Source organism: Cynocephalus volans, chromosome 7, assembly GCF_027409185.1.
Source record: "Cynocephalus volans isolate mCynVol1 chromosome 7, mCynVol1.pri, whole genome shotgun sequence".
Taxonomy (NCBI): Eukaryota; Metazoa; Chordata; class Mammalia; order Dermoptera; family Cynocephalidae; genus Cynocephalus; species Cynocephalus volans.
Genome location: NC_084466.1, coordinates 106,365,748 through 106,381,656, shown reverse-complemented (window position 1 = coordinate 106,381,656; position 15,909 = coordinate 106,365,748). Strand labels below are relative to the sequence as shown.

The following is a 15,909-nucleotide window of genomic DNA, read 5'->3' as shown; positions in this document are numbered from 1 at the left end:
ATACTGCCATTTCCCTGGATCATCTTAAAGTAGCTACTCTGGGGTCCAGGCTTGTTCATAGGGTGATCAATACTGGGGTGATCTATGCTAGAGAAATCTCTTGGCCTAGGTGTCTAATGAAAGGCCTAGATTGGTAGAAGGCAAATGATTTCTCATATCCTATAAGCATTTTCCAGAGGCCAGATGTGTATAACAGGTGGTTTACATTCTAAAAGGAACGTGAAAAAGGAAACCATGGTGTGTAATATATTCTTTCATGTAAATTGCAAACATACTTTCATTATTTCACAAATGTAGTACTTTCATTATTTTCAATATTTCTCATCTCATTTGATTCTCAGAACTACCCCCAGGGATTATCCTTCTTGCTTTACTGAGGATAAAACTGACGGTCACACAGCAAGTTAGTGACCCAACCAAGATCAGCACTGTAGTTGTCTTTATTGCTGGTTCAGCACATCTTGCTGCCCCAGTTGAAGGCTGGATTAGTTATAACTCAGTCTCGTGGAAGGATGTGGTTAATATCAAATAGGTGGCGGTTCACTGAAAACGTTAAATGTTGATTCTTTAATTAGCACTTCCTCAATCATTTTGGAAACCCCAAAGCTCTTAGTAAACTCAACAGGTGTATGCTCTTCAGGCTGGGAAGAAACAGGTCTAGTAATTAACTGTCACCATCAAAAGGTTGGGCTTTCTCAAGGTCAATATCAAGACTCACTCCTGTTTCCATTAACACCTGCACTGTAATAACTGAGTAGACTGAAATGCTGAGAATGTTTTGGGTAATGTGAAAAAATGTAGGAAGGAACTTGACTTGGTCCTACCCAGAAACAGAATAATACTCTAAAAAGCTCATTTATGTTGACTGAAAAAAAATGTATCAAGCCTAGTCCAAGAAAGGAAGCCACGGTACACTGGTTCACGTCTTCCCGAGTACCTGGCCTCCCCAGGACCAACATGCCGGAAGCCCACTGAGATTCAAGGTGGAGTTTGGGAGGTGGCAGCCCAGCTTCACTTGGAGCCTTTGCTGTGAGGCAGGGAGTCTGAATTACTCTGGACCTGGTTTGTTCACCCCCTATGTGCTTTCCTTCTGTTTCTGGGCATTTCTACCGGTGAAGCAGAGGGTTAAGCAGCTGTCTAGACACTGAGAAGTGAACCTCATACTCCCTTAACAGTGCTTCTTCTGACCTAATAATATAAGTAATTAGCCCATTGTCATGGCAAACTTAAGACTCAATCTGTTTTATACACAAACTTTAGATCTGCTTCTTTTTGTACAAGATTGGGGTTTGGAGTGAGGCAGACCTGAGTTCTCAGCCCAGAGGTCTGGCCCTCACTGGCCATTAATGACAAGACATGACCTCACTGAGCTTCAGTTCTCTCGACCGTAAAATGGGCTTAATATCTCCCTTTTACCATTCTTATGGACTTTAGGTCGAATGCATGAAGCCCAGCTGCCTTGTATCTGGCTCACTGTAGGTGCTCAGTTGATACTGGTTTTCTTCCCTTTGCTCAAACATAAAACAGAAGTAATGGAGCTCTTTTATACTTGGAAACCACCTAATTTTATCTTTTACTTCTCATTTGATAAATCACATTTCTAAGAGGTAGGTTTTGTAATGCCTGGTAATCAGAAATGCTTCTTTAACTGGGATTTTGTTTTGACTGCCGATTCAGTATTTTTACTGAGTGTCAGTAGTGTTTACAACCACAAGCCCGAGAATGAGGCTACCTGTGTTCAAATCCCAGACTTCCCACTTGCTGACTTGTACATGATCCTGTGATCTGGTCCATGTTCCTCATCTTCTCTGTACTTCAGTTTCCTCATCTGTAATATGAGAATAATAACCACCTCATTAGGGTTGTGAACATGAAATGAGATGATACCTAAACAGTGCTTAGAATTGCGACTGGCTACTTAGTAAACACTCAGAAAAGGCTGGGAAGCAATACAAATTAAAACGAGAATGATTTGATGATTTCAAAAATCCATTAAATTATAAATTTCATCAGAACTTTAGACTCAACAACCTAAAAAACTTGGCAGTGAAAAATGATAACATAAAGTTTCACAGCATGTTTACCTTAATATAATATACAAAGTACTAAAGGTTGAGAATTTTGTAAGTAAAAATTCTACATGGAAAAAAATGTTTTACTCTCATTTCCACATCCCCTTGAAAATCAAAATCTTATCTAGAGTCCTCATTGAATGAATGTGCAGAGAGTTTTGTTTTTCCTGGGCAGTCTAGAGGTATTCAACTAGCGTGCTTGCTTGCGAGAATAAGCAATAAAGAAAACCCTTGCAAGAGGATACGCTTCCTTTTAATAAATAAGCATAGTCTTTTATATTCCTGGTGCTTAGGAAGGAGGATCTGCAGGGAAAGAAATGGGGCTCAAACATCCGAAATGTTGAACATTGTAGACTATGTGAGACATTTTTATTCATAACACTTCCCCAGCACTTGCCCTTTCTCTCCTGATTTTAGATATGGAGATGTAAAGAGCATTGGAATGTACACATTCCCCATGGGTGCACTTGAACTCAGAGTCTGACCCTTTGTACTTCACCCTCTTACAATTAAAATAGCTCAGCAACTTAGCGTTATATTTAACAATCATCAAAGGCCTCTTGTAGAACATGGCGGGGAGGAGGAAACAGTAGGTTAGCCGCTCAATACCCAAGCTCCATATCTGCCTCGAGGGTGGAAAGAACATGTGGAGCATTCACCACCATTTATTTTTTAATTATGGAGCTTTTCACTTACTTTTCTTGGGTTTTTTAGCTGACCTCTACTCTTTTTTTTTTTTCTTTTTGTGGCTAGTTAACATGTCATGTTATATTCTCAGAGTGGACTGAAAAGCGAGAAGCCCTCATGAGAGTGTGGGGTCCTTTGTTCCCTACTAAGGGTGTATCCGGCCATCACCCTCGGGTGACACCTTACTGGTATTCCTGATGCCAGCATCTGCTAGCATTGACATGTTTTTCCAGGTTGGTGGAGAGAATAGCCATAAGATAACTTTACTATAAAGAAATAAACATGCCTTTTATTTTGATACAAAGTATTAAAGATGAGACTGTTTATTAAGAAGGGAGGGTTTATTCAAGGACATTAACTGATGGTGTCCCTTAGGAAAATAAAATGTATAAACAGGCAGAAGACTATTCCTACCAGATGTAAACACTGTTTCTGCTTTCACATCAACATATTTGTAAAGAGTCTAAGAGAAGCTGGCATAGTTTGGCAAACTATGGCCGGCTGGCTGCCTGTTTCTGTGAATCAAATGTTATTGGAACACAGCCACACCCCTCGTTCCCATATTGCCTCTGACTGCTGCCATGCTAGAGCTGAGTCGTTGGAACAGACACTGTATGGCCCCGAAGCCTGCAATGTTTACTATATGGCCCTTTATAGAAATTCACCATCCTCTGGTCTAAGACCATTTATATTCAGTGATGCCTCTAAAAATGCAGTTAAAAGCAGGGATAATTTACAAGTTCACCCTTACCACTCAGTGAAAAGCGTCACTATAGCCATATCTTTGTAAGCATTTCAGAGCTGTGCCTGATCTGATATACGTATTTTCACTTTTACAGGTGAAATGTGAGGCCAGGTCAGCCTTGACCAAGCCGAAGAATAACCATAATAACTATAAAAAAGTCTCAAATGAAGAAAAACCAAAGCTTGCCATTGGTGAAGAATGCAGGGCAGACGAACAGGCCTTCTTGGTGGCACTTTATAAATACATGAAAGAAAGGAAAACGCCGATCGAACGAATACCCTATTTAGGTTTTAAACAGAGTAAGTATACTTGTTTTCATTTTTGAAATATCAAAACTGTTCAGATTCTTTGAATTGGAAAAAAAATGTTTTTGACTCAGGATTATGTTGCAATCCTAATCTGGGGATGGTGCTGTGTGTTTATACTAAATCTACAAATCTTCCAAGCCAAGAATTTTTTTCCTGCCTCTTTCCGTTACATTGTTCCCTTCTGGGACAGTTGCAGTGAGATATTTATAGGCTTGAATCCACTGATTATGACTGGAAATAGACATGTTGAAAGTTTCTCATTTTCTGTTTTGTCAATCCTGAGTGTCTGTAACGCCTTTCTTGTGAGATAATAATATGACGTAGCTTTATCAGGCACAGATGTTGCCTGTGGAAAGACAGCTTTTAAAAGGAAGACATTTAAAGATGGGCAAAACAACTACGAAGAGAAAACACATTTTCTAAGCCCCAAATTTGTTAAAAGATAACAAAAATCTGACTTCAGAGGAGACAGGAAATACACAGATTTGTATAGAGGGCCCAATTTTGATTTACTTTAACATGTACGTTTAAGTGTAAACGTAAGTAGAGCAAGGAACTCATAGCTGAGCAGAATTCCATATAAAAAGAGAAGAAATCCAGATCCTGCCCTGATTTCGCAACTGAATATATATTTTGCCTCTGTCTAGACTTGGTGGTGCACAGAGCAATGAGCCCCTGGCTTGAAATAGTATTTTCTCCAAATGTATCTTCCCAGATTAAAACCATGTGTCATTTTGATGAAGAATGTCAAACCTGTATGTTTTACATAACAATTTACATACCTAATAGCAATTGGCACTGATTGCAAGAGAACACTTGCAGCCATTATAAACTTATATAACTACGAATGATTACAATGTTTGTCTGAAAACTGGTTGCTTGAAATAGAAGTAAAATTAATGTACTATGAACAGCTTTGTTGCATTATGCATTGGCTCAGATTAAATCAAGGCCAAGGCAGGGCTCTTGATAGCTTTGAAACAGTGCAAAGTTCAATGAGGCTTTGAGAACATGTTCTGTCAAAGAGCCTGTTTTTTTAAACTTTCATTTTATTCATTGCTCTTATCAAGGAATTACTTGAAGTTCAATTTTCCCCTCCTGTAAAAGAATCAAATCCATAGCAGTCCTATTCCATGGTATTTGGTGCAAATGAACAGGATTGCTAGCAATTTAGCATAGTCGTCTCACAGCATAAACATATACAAACCCTGCAAAGAGAAATCTGCTTGAAAAAAAATGTTTGCAAAATCACACAGGCAAGTTAGGGGACTAACTGGCTCATGACTCAGTTCCTCTGAACAAATGTCTTCCTTCCCTTTGGTCTATGGTATCACTGCTGCCTCACATGTGAGATATTTTCTACTCACTGCAAGGTACCATATGTTAGTGAAATATAGTATGAGCCTTTAATATAGTGCTGCCATCACACACTCTATTAATAAGATGATCATATATTAAAGTGGCCGTTATTTATTGATTATGAAGAGTTCTCATCTGAGGGAAGCTTTGTATATTACTGTTTATGGCTTCTTTTTAAGGGTTGAATAAGAACAACTCCAATTTTGAAATCTCCCATTTTTTCCCCCCAAGGACACTCTAATTTAGCTTCTTTTGCTTTGCTGATGGCAACAGAACTAAAATTGTGTTGTCCTTTTCCTATAAGTAGAACCACTTCTGTAGTTGTGTGACTGTTTCTTAAGAAATATTTTAAGTGGTAATAATAGATACTGTTGTTGAATGCCCTTTGGCAAATCATTTCTTAAGAACTTAGCTCTCTAGGGTATGTTAGTATTTCTTTCTTTTTTTTTTTCTCTTTCTCATTGGAAAAAAAACAAAAACAATATGTTTTAATTGACATTTCTTGGAAATATGTTAATGCAATGCTTATCTAAATACTTATTGTCCCTCTAACAGTTAACCTTTGGACTATGTTTCAAGCTGCTCAAAAACTGGGAGGATATGAAACAGTAAGTGTTTAAGCAACTTAAATGAAATAATTTTGCAATCTAACCTTCCCCTTCTCTTTGACCAAAATGGAGAAAATGCGAAAGCAAACCATCATTGACTGCCTCTCCAAATGGCTATACACTTTTGGGGGTTTATTGGGCTGCTTTTGGAAACAGTCCCAATTAGTTCCAGGTTTGGCAAAATTGTAAACTTGTCGTAAAAACTACAAGTGGAAAACATATGTAACTCTCCCCTGTCAGGGAAATTAGTTGGGTCTGTAATTTTTTCCCATGTTGAGAAAGGGCTATTATTGTACAACAAGCCAAGATTGCATAAAAGAAATTTCCCTTGGCAACATACCTGACATCTGTTCATGTCTAATATGGGAAATGTATTAAAGGCTTTCAAAAGTAATCAGTATTGGCCATTAAGGAATAGAATGCTGCAGAATCTCCTCTCGTTCTAGGGCAAAGAAGCTCTATTAGACAAGGGTCAGTGCTGTATAAACAGGAAGTTATCAAACTTATTCAGAACAGGCTCTGACACTTTTTATCAGCTAATTCTAACTGACGGGAATGGGTTATTTTTAGCCCACAGGAAAATTTGATGGCCACGGATTTTTACAGCATGCCTTTTGAACCAATAAAATGTTAGAGCAACAAACTAAGATTAAAATCTTGAAATAAGAAGAAAGAGCTGCATTAATATAGCACACAGAGATGACATCTGTAATAAAATCAATCGACATAGGAAGATGTCGTCATTGGAAATATTTTCTCCTCCACACAATGATCAGATTAAGTTGTGCAGTTTCTTATGCAATAGAATAAGAAATTATTTTTCTTTCCTTAAGAAGTAATCTGGGATATCTCTGTACTGTAATAAAACGACAGTGAGAGACACAAAGTCAGGAAAATGAAATTCATTTCAGCCCAAACATAATAAACAGTGTTTCTTGCTAGATAAAGCATATTGTTTCACAAACTAATATAATGATTTGATGTCAGGAGCTTGGGATGGAAAAAGATGGCAAACCTTATGGGATTCAGATAATCTAATATTTACTGTAGAAATATCTTCTATGAATCTTGACTAAAAATTCTTTGATGTGAGTATATGTGCATGTAAAATGTTTATTTAATAGGTGGGGTATATATAAAATATGTGCTTATAAAGAAATATAATACAGGAACTACATATAAAATGTGCATTTCATAGACATGAAATTACTGGAAATATTTATTTTTATCAAATACGTAATGCAAAAATAAATACGGTAATTTTTCACTTGGTCGAGTCTGTTGATAGGACTAGGACATGGACTCCTCTTTGCAGTAGCTCATGGTTTTGCAGAATCTTGAGCTAATTATAGCTTTTGAAAATCCATGTGAAAAAGATGATGACTTACAGGATTAGACTCATAAATTTAGCAGTCAACCCCATAGCCTAGACTTCTAAGTCTAACTTTTAATGTTCAGAATAGGAGTACACATTTTTATGAACTGTGACTACAGATAGTTACGTGATATTGCAAAACATGAAATGCCTTTTTAAGCTCAGGAACTTTTTGTTATTCACTGACAGAGTGCCAGCAGATTTCACAGAATCAGTTCTTCCTGCTTTTGTATCTTCTGGATCTTCACAAAGATTTTTTTTTTTTCCCCCACATTCAATAGCAAGTTGGTGTAGACTGTACAGAAGAAATTCCTGATAAGTTTCAGGGCATTTGCGGTACTCTCTGAACAAATAGTATTTATTCTTTTGTTGAATAAGTGAATGACCACACAGTCAGCAAATCACCTGACCACATATTTACTGAATACCTTATGTGTACAAAGCATAGTGTAGATATGGTAGGAGATGCAAAAATATGTGGGCTGGTGGTTCCAGTTCTTAAGATGCTTATCACTTTCAGGAAAGGCAGTAATTATAATTATGCAACATGATGGAAAAAGACCAGTGCCCTGAACAGGTAAATTACTTCTGCATGTAGAGATGAGGGCTTTGATGCCATTGGAGCAGAATTTTGGGGGATGGATGGAATTTAGATATGAATGATCATGGCTTTTCAGAAAAAGAGGATGAATCAAATGGGAGGGAAATGTGGAAGTAGAACACTAGTTGGGCATAGAGAGTTTGAGTAACTTAAAATAGAGTGACTAGGAAGTGGCTGGGCCAAGTGACCATGAAGGGGGAGTCTTCAGAGAGAAAGATGGAGAAAAAATGGAGCCAAGTGAGGAAGGCCCCCAGATGCTAGGCCCCAGAGTTATTTAGTAGGTGGTGGGGGGCCAAAGAAGGTTGTCATTTCATCTCCTGTAATGAATCCTTCTTTTCTTTCTGGTACTGTGGGTGGTACCTTCACAAAGGGAAATTTGTGCCCTGCTTTTAGGCAGATAAGGCAGATAAGGGGAGGGCAGAGAACCCTTCCTGCATATGCTGGTTCTCAGTTGCCTTCAGCTCAAAAGAATCCTTTTGCCAAGGTGGCATATTTTGTGGGGGGCACATTCTGATCTTCACTGGCATGGGGGAATGTGGAAGACCAGATTGGCACCTGCCTCCATCTTGTTACAGTATTTTTAATGAAATTTCTCTCTCCCTTTTCTTCCTTCCTTCCTTCCTTCCTTCCACCGCCCCCTTCTCATTCTTTTTTCTTTCTTTTTTTTTTTAAATGCTCCATGCTACCTATTGGCCCTATAGGCAATTAAGTTTGCCACTACCATTCTACATTCAAATTTCAAACCTCCTAAGTATAGAATACATTTTTCTCTTGGCGTATTTTGACTAATAAAACTGTGAGATGTTCAGTGAGGATTCCATTTTGACATCAGTCCAGGAGATTCACAAATAATATCCAAAGTCTGAGGACTAAAGTTTTCATCACAGAGTTACTACAGGACACTTATCTGGGAGATTATCTGATATCGGAAATGAGGTTAGTCTTGGAGTCATTTACAGCTCAAAAGAGATCTTAGAGTCTTTTAGATCAGCAACTCCCAAAGGCTACTTGAAAACTGGGACTCCAGTATTCAATGGGGAATTTTACAGAATAAGTAGTTATCTAGGCCCCCACCCTGAGATATAAACTGCAATGCGTCCTGGGCCTGAGAACCAGAGAATCCTTTTCTTTCAAGCTACCCAGGTGATATTCAAAGCCAGCGATAACAGTGGTTATTAACACTTAGCCTACTGTTCCTCATGGCTCCTAACTTCAAATTGTGGCTCCAGTCTAAGTCAAGTATCAAAGGTTAGAAATTTGTCTTCATGCTATTACTATATAAACATGCTAGAATATTAACATTTCCTTGGCTCAAGAGCAGCACAGAGTTTTTTCCATTCGGTGAAGTGGTAGTCTAAGTTGGGACTCAAGAAGCTATTTTCATTTTGAATGAGGGAAAGTGTGGCACTCTAACGTTCTCATTTTTCCTGAATTGGCCTTTGTGCAAAAATGGATTCTTGCTCTGCTCCAGCTCATACCCTCAGTTCACATATGAGAAAACCAAGGCACAGGGAGATGAAATGGGTTGTGTGGGGTCCTCCCAGTGTTCTCAAAATTCTGACTTGCTGAGAATTCTGTGCACAGTTGTCTCAACCTCCATAGCATCACTGGGAGGAAAGAGATTCAAAAGTGGCCATTCTTTGTGTCTTCCATCCCCAGCAATCTCTTGTATACGTAGAATGCTTTCTACATTTTTCAGGTGATGATTTGGAAAAAGGATCTCATAACCTACTTTCATTAGTAGCATCTTTCAGTTGGTTCCTTATACCTAATGTCAACCTTACCAGATGTAGCAATTAGTACCTGAGATTTCACCTGATTCTTGAGAAAAAAAAAAATGTGTGAATTCAGGAGATGGGTCAAGAAGTCTAGATATTGTAAATACTCAGTAATTGTAAAAATTGCAAGTACAAAATTTGTTTTATCACTTCTGCTGTTAACTTGCGATTGGATAAAGACATCTCTCTGGAATCCCTTCTGGTTATAAAAAGAGGCCATCTTAATTGGCTTGTTTTTCTTTGTGGTTCTAAACTATTCCAAACCTTCTGGTTTGAATTGTGGATTATGGATTATTTGATTTCAGTCCTTCACAACCCTCAAATTGAATTAAAAAAAAAAAAAAGAGGAGCAGAAATTTTTTTTTAAGCTTTTATAGCATTTGACTAATGGCTATATACAGTTCTTTCAGCCTCATCGGCCTTGGCTGGAAATGTCTAAAGTGTCTCTTCATCCTGAAGTTTAGAAATCATAAATGTACTGAGTGGATTTGATTTCCTAAAAAACAATATTCTGGTATTTTGATTGGTTGGCAATAAGTACCGTTCCTTTGCAGTCTGGTTCCCAGCTTTTGCTTCCAAACATATTAGAGTATGGATCACCTACAGCCGAAGAGGCAGTACTAGAGAAAGCTTGGGATGAGCTAAAGAGGCTTTCACTTCAGTGTCTGGTGAAGCAATTAATGCTGGAAGAGTAGCTTGGAGTATTACCCCGTGCAGCATATTGATGGTGATTTGCTAAAGTGATTTCCATTTGGCTAACCATTTGATGGCAGGCCAGAGGCAATATTTGGAGAGAAGGCAGAGTAGGGAAATGGGTCTTGAGTAAATCTTATCCTAGAGGCAGAGGATGACAGAGTGGTGCCTTCTAAGAATGTCAGCGAGCAGCCCCTTCTCTTCCCCCTGGTGAGACAGGACCATTATTTTTCATCTGGAAGAAGTCACTTTTCTCGCTGGAAGGATTAGGCTTTGACATCAAATTCTGGCTTTGATATCACTTGCAAGACATCCCCTGAATCTAACCCTAGTTCTCTGGACAGACAAAGCCTCTTGCTTAATTCAAAATTCTGGAGGCCAAAGATGATGTCATGACGTTTTGAAAGGCTCCGGTTCCTGGAGTACTACCAGGAAAAAAAAGTCATCTTCCTTTAATTCAGTCCGCCCACAAGGTGTCCTGAGAAAGAGGCGGTTTCTCAGAGTGGCCTAGGCAACACTGCTTGCAGGCAGACTCCTCTCTTGACTTCATATTTCCTACACATTCCTAAGCCATGGGAAGAACTTAAGTCCGAAAAGATCTCTGATTGCTATTTCCTCACCAGGTCACAAAAATAACAGGATTATTTCATTGCTGCAACATCAAAGGTAGAGAAATCAAGAGTTCAAGACCATGTCTTGGGTTAAAATAGTGGTTTTTCAGATTTTTTTAAAAGTGATAGGATATTTTTATCAAATAAAATTGTGGAAGGTACAGATTCATTTTCTACTCACTGAACCTGTTTTCTCGGCCAGCCTTGGTGGTGTGGAGAGTTAGTTCAGGCCACTTTTAAAACCACGTGAGTTCTAAATAACAGTTTGAAAATCACTATATTTATAAGCATTAAGACTTTATGAACATCATAGGTGTGGAGTGCTTTTCACAGCATTCCTTGGATCTTGCCTGCACCAGGGAAAGAAGTAACTTGCACACATCTTCAAAGTGAAAGTAAGCCTCACCTGCACCCAAACTGGTTTATTTTTCTCGGGTGTGGTCTGCTCGGTGTTTCATCTTGCTATATGGTTAATAGTATGGGCTTATGCTTCCCACTCAATCATGAAACCTTGAAAGCAGTAATATCTTGTTTTCATCTCACCCCATTTTCCATCCATTCCACCCTTTTTTTCACCATTGCATCGCAGCTGCTAGCGCAGTACCTAACAAACAGGACATGTTTAATAAGTTTTGGGTGAATTAAAGGGTGAGTGAGTGGATGGATTCTGATATAATGGGGACTTATTTGTGACTCAGTGGTGAACATAATACAGAACTTCTGTTCTAATTAGAGACACAGTATTCAGGGTGGAAGAAACCATAATTTTAGTTTGTACCTTAAGAGAGAAAATTCTCAGCACTGTTAACCCAACCCACCCCCTTATTAGATTCCTGTTGCCCTCCGAGCCATATTTCTCCACTGGGAAAGACCCAAAGCTAAAGGTTGAGAACTCATTGCAGAAACTGTGATTCCCACAGTCGTCTGCTTCACTTAAAGGAAAAGACCCTCGGAGTTCTGTGTTAATAACTTGCTACAAGCATGTGCTGTTCATTAGGTCATTCTGATATGGAGTCTGCTTTGATGTAGTGGAAAGAAGTCTGCTCTTAGGACCATAAAGACAAATGTATGGGTCCTGATTTTACCAGCGTGCTGCTGTGTGTTGATGGGCAAGTCATGCGACCTCTCTGAGTCTCACTTCTTCCATCTGTGAATGATTCCTATAACCTGCCTCACAGGCCATGGGAGGATTAAATGATATCATGGATGTAAAATTCCTTTATAAGATATAAAATACGGTGCACACAAGAGACACAAGGAAGATGAGTCGTGGTTTCTTTTGGAGTAATTGCAGGAACACACATAAGCTGTTTTCTGGCCCTGCTCTGCTCCCACACACCCCATCTGAGTGGAGGGAATATGAAGGTGTGTTTCAAGGGGCCCTGGAATTCTAAGGGCTTTGAGCAATAATTTAAGCACTTGGAAGAGAATCTTGTTTCTTTTCTTCGTTGTTTTTAGCAGCTAGCCATTAACAGGGATCGAACCCTGGACCTTGGTGTTATCAGCAACGAACTCTAACCAGCTGAGCTATCTGGCCAGCTCCTCTTCTTTCTTTATGTACAGGCCTCTAATAGATGAGTCCGAGCTTTTATCATTTAAAGGCTGTAGGGAAATTTTAATTAAATGTAAAATAATGACGAAAATATGTATTTTGAGTGCTTTGAAAGGGCTTTGAAACCATTTATTATAATCTAAACCAAGCTATAAATAAGGGGGATTTTATTTTCAGTTATACCTGTTGGTAGATGGTAAGAGGTGGTTCTGTCTAATAAGGACTATTGAAACCAGTTGGTTCAGGAATGCTTTGTGGGAAACTAAACAATGCAGAACTAACAGGGTCTCGAGGTGCTACTTGGGCCTGTTGAGAAGAGTTTATGAAAATGAAAGGGTTCTTTTTATGTGATATGGAAAAGGTACCATTTACCTTATAATATTTACCCTCCCATCTCCTCCTCTTTAGATTATAATCACAGAGCCCGATTGCAAGTTGAGATTTTTTTCCCTGATTGCTGCCTTTAGCCCTTGGTGAACTCCGCTGGCAGTTCTGTGGGTATTTTTCAAAAGAAGCCTCCTGCTCTGATTGTATTAAATGCCACAGCACCTTTGCCACGCCCTGTCCCCTACACATTCCAGTAACAGAGTTTTCCTGTAACCCTGTTCAGAAATGTTCACAAGGACCTCAGAACTTGTTCTGTCTTCCTAGTGTCAAGGAAATTCAAGACTTGCTTGAATGTAGTAAATGACGTGGTTTCCCCAAATTATTCATTTGCCAGATCTTGCATCTGTTATTTTCTAAAATTTTAATTTATGTACAAAAAATAAAATTAAAGAAAAACAATAAAACAAGACCATAGTGTGCAGTTCAGTATATTGCAAGCTGTTTGTTTTTATTCACACAACTCAGTAATGTACATACTGAGCATTTTAACTTTGGAATATGTTAGTTTTCATAGGATTTGATCAATATCCCATTTTCCTGACCTAAGAGAATAAAAATAAACAGTTTGCAACGGATACAGTTTCACATTTTGGTTTTCTTTTGGTGGTTAGAGGAGCTGGCATAGAAATATAACCTGAGATGACCATAAATTCCACAGCCAATTTGATCATTTTTATTAATCTGTGTAGTAATTTTATTTAGTTTTTAAAGTAGGCGACACATTAGCTGGTTCAAAAATCTGAAGATACAAAAAAAGCTTGTTTGGTGAAATTTCTCTTTTTACTTATGTACCCTACCACCCATTTCCACATTCCTCAGGCAACCAATGTTAATTTTGATTCATTTAAGCTGATGAACTAAGATGTAGTTTAGCTAAAATCTAATTTTTTGATGCTTTATCACATGACGTATGGGAACCGTGTACGAGTTTGGGACCTTGGGAGCAAATAGCTACATAAATATTCAGGGAGATGCCTTAGATGAAAATGCTCTAAGGGTGACAAAATATAGAGCCAAAAATAAAATTCCATTTTTATTGTAAAAAAAAAAGCACTGAAAGTGAGATCTTGCTATAAAACCATCAGCCTCCCCATATACTCACTTGGGCTTCTCTGTTTCTGGGTTTCTAGAACAGACTGTTCTCTTCTGACTGTTGCATATGTATTGACGCCTGGCACCATGAATCTCTTATGATGCGAGATTGAATTTCCCATTGCCATTTTTTCAGATAACAGCTCGCCGTCAATGGAAACATATTTATGATGAATTAGGCGGCAATCCTGGGAGCACCAGTGCTGCCACTTGTACCCGCAGACATTACGAAAGGTAAGAAACCTCTTTCTTGGAGAGTCCTTGCTGAATTAAAAGTGTGTTCATTGGGAGAAGTTTCTGGTCAAGGGTTAGACAGAGGAAGTCTAAAGGACCTTTTAGGAAACAAACACTATCCCTCTGGCGTCTTACTTTGCATACCACCTTGTGATTTTTAGGGAACGTGGCTTTCTCTGGTTACAGGGGCTAAAATTAGATGTTCTTTTAGTATGGTTTTAATCTTTGACTGCCAGCTGGACAATGCCTTCTTTTCCCACTAGCATAGATTGCTCAGGATGTTCTCTGTAGGTTCATTCACCTTGAGAACCTTCAGCTTCCGGAAAACATAGAGCTTCAGTGTCACTGTGAGGTTGTCGTGTAACTGCAGTAACACTGAAAAACAAGCATTTCTTACAATAAGAGAATTGGCCCCAGATTAAGTCTGTTGTTTTTCCCATCTTGGTATTTTTCTTCTGTGGCTATACTTTTGACCTAGGAAGTCCTTTTCGCCAAGATCTGTGTGACTTAGTTTTCTTACAAGTTGAGGCTGTTTCAGAAAGGTGATGATAATGCAAATAAGAAGTAGTGTAAAAGTATCCTGCTGAGAAGGTTGTGTCCACAGGAGGCTTTCCCCTTGCATTAGGACTGGGTCATCGACACCACTGAAGACCGATTGGCACATTCACGCATTACCCTTACTCTGTTCTTCAAGCCCATACTTAATTTGTTTAGGTCGTACCAACTTCCTCATAACTGGCAGTGTTCTGCTAAGGTGCTGTTGTCTCAGCTCCCTGGGTTCACATTCAGAGCTTGGGACATCAAGTAGGAGGGGTGTGTGTGTTTAAATCATGGCCAAGCTTGGAATGAAGTCAAGACACAGCCAATTAGCCAAACAAACCAGACCAGTTTGCTCGCTAGTTTGAAAGGTAAAACACAACACTGGTTGTTCTTCTCACAGTTAGTTATCGTTCTACCTTCAACCCAGACCCTTAACACGTGCCTTGGGGTCATATATGTGCATCTTCAGGTAATGCCTGTAACATATCACTTCTTAGTTCTGTTTCTTTTAAGTTCAATTGTAGTGTACTACATTTAACTCAGAGCCTCATTTAGTATAACCATTCAACAAAACTTAGAATGTTTTTGTAGGAATAATCAGAGTAAATTGAGTTGGGTTTAGTACCCAATGAAAAATTCCCACAGAGTGTTCCCAAGAGATTGCCTTACTTAGCGTTATAATCCAGAAGGACTTTTAAAAATTGATAATAGATGTTGACATGATTACTCTTTACAGTACTGTTTTTCAATACAGTGTAGCAATTTTTTTAAATGTGCTATTTCTCTCAGTGTTTTAATACAAAAGCTCACACAGTCTCACTGTACATAAAAGGTACAACACTGATGTCCTAGTACAAAATTGCTTTGATATCTCAGGTGAGTGTTCTGTAAATAATGTCTGAGGATACCATAGTCTACTTATTTTTGACTTAAGAATCAAGGCTTTAATCAGAACATTTTCGGTAGAAACTCTGTCTCTACTTTCAAATCGCTTCTATTCTGAGAGTGAACATCCCTTTTCTCCATATGCAAAAATCCCCCACACCTGAACCATTAAACTTAAAGGACCAGATAGCAATTAAAATCTAAACAGGAGTGTATCTCAGCTGTTAGCTAGCTCACCTAGTTAAAGAATGAAAACATTAGTCAAATGAATTACAAGACATCACATGGTCAAAAAATAAATAAGATTGGGATGGAGAGAAGGACTGAATGTAATGGTAGAGAGAGAGAGAGAGAGTGAGAGTGTGTGTGTGTGTGTGTGTGT

General features: G+C 38.6%; 1 protein-coding gene across 2 annotated transcripts in view; it reads left to right on the top strand.

Annotated features, from left to right (window-relative positions):
* ARID5B (AT-rich interaction domain 5B) overlaps positions 1–15,909 on the top strand; it is a 176,521-nt gene that overhangs the window by 138,153 nt on the left and 22,459 nt on the right. For both annotated transcript variants that reach the window (XM_063101771.1, XM_063101772.1), the window contains 3 exons: positions 3,599–3,803; positions 5,727–5,779; positions 14,005–14,102. In XM_063101771.1, the coding sequence (XP_062957841.1) occupies positions 3,599–3,803; positions 5,727–5,779; positions 14,005–14,102 (356 nt within the window). The remainder of the gene's footprint in view (positions 1–3,598; positions 3,804–5,726; positions 5,780–14,004; positions 14,103–15,909) is intronic.